At 44.7% G+C, this 2,332-nt stretch overlaps 1 protein-coding gene across 1 annotated transcript in view; it reads right to left on the bottom strand.

Annotated features, from left to right (window-relative positions):
- The window catches only part of Slc26a8 (solute carrier family 26 member 8), a 56,112-nt gene that overhangs the window by 26,795 nt on the left and 26,985 nt on the right, over positions 1-2,332 (bottom strand). Inside the window, exon 7 of the mRNA XM_005360346.3 lies at positions 1,321-1,470. Coding sequence (XP_005360403.1) covers positions 1,321-1,470 — 150 coding nt within the window. The remainder of the gene's footprint in view (positions 1-1,320; positions 1,471-2,332) is intronic.

Raw genomic sequence — 2,332 nt, 5'->3', positions numbered from 1 at the left:
AGAAACCCTGTCTCGAAAAACCAAAAAAAAAAAAAAAAAAAAAATACCAGTGAGAAGCCGGGCAGTGGTGGCTCAGGCCTCTAATCCCAGTACTTGGGAGGCAAAGGCAGGCGGATCTCTGTGAGTTCGAGGCCAGCCTGGACTATAAGAGCTAGTTCCAGGACAGGGCTCTAAAAGCTACAGAGAAATCTTGTCTCGAAAAAACAAAACAAAACAAAACAAAACAAAACAAAAATACCAGTGAGAGAGAGAGAGAGAGAGAGAGAGAGAGAGAGAGAGAGAGAGAGAGAGAACAAGAACCAGAGTCACAAAGAGAATTTTACAAGAATGGCACACATTTAAAACTGTATTTAGGGGATTGGAGAGATGGCTCAGTGGTTGGGAGCAATGGCTGCTCTTGCAGAGGACCTGTGTTTAATTCCCAGCACCCCCATGGCAGCTGGATCCTCTGTAACTCGAGGTCTAGGGGATCCAACCTCCCCTTTTTTATTTTTTTGTTTTTAAAGATTTGTTTATTTATTATGTATACAACATTCCTTCCGTGTATGCTTGCAGGCCAGAAGAGGGCACCCGATCTTATTATAGATGGCTGTGAGCCACCATGTGGTTGCTGGGAATTGAACTCAGGACCTCTGGAAGAACAGTCAGTGCTCTTAACCTCTGAGCCATCTCTCCAGCCTAGATCCAACCCCCTTTTCTGACTCCTCAGGCACAAGGCATGCATGTGCTGCTTTGCACACATGCAGTAAAACACCTGTACTCAAATAAGTAACTCTTCAACAGAACAAAAGCCTCTATCAGCTTTGACCTGATTTAATGTTTCCTTACAAGTCTTTTAAAGAGAGATTTATGTTACTCTTATTTTTGTGTTTGTGTGTGTGGCATATGTGTGGAGGAGTGTCTGTGGAGCCAAGAGAGGACATCTGATTCCTGGAGTTGCAACTGGGAGCACAATTCAGACCCTCTGGGAGCTGCAAACACACTCTCTCTCTCTCTCTCTCTCTCACTCCCTCTCTCTCCCTCTCCCTCTCTCTCTCCTTCTCCCCCTCTCTCTCAACAGGGTTTCTCTGTGTAGCTCTGGCCATTCTGGAACTCACTCTGTAGACCAGGTTGCCCTCAAACTCACAGAGATACACCTGCCTCTGCCTCCCAAGTGCTAGGGTCAAAAGTACAGCAAACACTTTTAACCATCTCCTTGCCTGTGGTTCTTCTTTTACAGTGTTATCTTTGCCCTCCTAGGTTATATGTTTTGTGCATCTTTCAAGAGCAAGTGTCTAGAATCACTGGTGGAATTGTGGAGTCCGCCGCAGAGACACCTACCAGGAACAGCTCCATGGGGAACTCGATGGGGTAGTGGTTGAAGGAAATGCGTATGCACTTGTTGATTCTCAGAGCCACCACAGAGGTGAGGAAGAGCAGGATGCTGGTGGAGTTGGCTTTGGGGAGAGCGATGCAGTAGTTAATTATGTTCTGAAAGAAGAAAACATTGCACAGGCTTCCTTAGGGACACCGCCTGGGCTCTACGGGAACACGAGGGGCAGGAATGAGGGCTGTGTGGTGTGGGTAGTTTTTCTCCATGCTGGAGACTGAACCCATGCTCACGCTGGGCAAGTGCTCTTCCACTGCACGGTGTCTCCGGCCCTCTATTTTGTTCTTTGAGACAAGGTCTCATTAAATGGCTCATGCTGGCCCTGAACTCATCTTGTAGTACAAGCAGGGTTTGAACCCGAGATCCTCCTGTCTCAGCCTCCCAAGTGAGATTACAAGACTGAGCCATCAGCCTTACGTAGCTTAAAATGTTTTTTTTTAATTTTGTTTTTTAAATTGAAGAGTAGATACCTTAAAAGGCAATAATGCTAAATGAAGGGAGAATATACTTGTGGTTATTATACTTCTGTCTCATTGTAAGGGAAAAGACCTGAGAATCTATTTAGGGGCTAGAGATTTCTGGCTGGCCTGGAACTTGTTATATAAAAAATGTTGGCCTCAAAATTATAGAGATTCGCCTGTCTCTGCCTCCGGAGTGTAAGAGTTCTATCTGTTAACCTGTCCACTGTTATTTTTAAGGCCATGAATGCTATTTAGTTGAATTTTTGTTTAAAATTTTGCATTCATGGCCTATTTACAAACTCTGCGTATTTAGGATACAAGTCTGCTATGTGGCATGTGATAGGGAGAATAATGAAATGATGCGGGATTCCCCTCTGTATGCTATAAATATGTTTTATTACCATTGGTTAATAAAGAAGCTGCTTCGGCCTATGGTAGGGCAGAATAAAGCCATGCGGGAAACCCAAACAAAGATTGAGAGAGTAGGCAGAGTCAAGGAGAC

The sequence above is a fragment of the Microtus ochrogaster genome, linkage group LG2 (genome assembly GCF_000317375.1).
Source record: "Microtus ochrogaster isolate Prairie Vole_2 linkage group LG2, MicOch1.0, whole genome shotgun sequence".
NCBI classification, from domain to species: Eukaryota; Metazoa; Chordata; class Mammalia; order Rodentia; family Cricetidae; genus Microtus; species Microtus ochrogaster.
The sequence above is the reverse complement of the archived record's forward strand: the minus strand, read 5'-3'. Positions and strand labels throughout refer to the sequence as shown.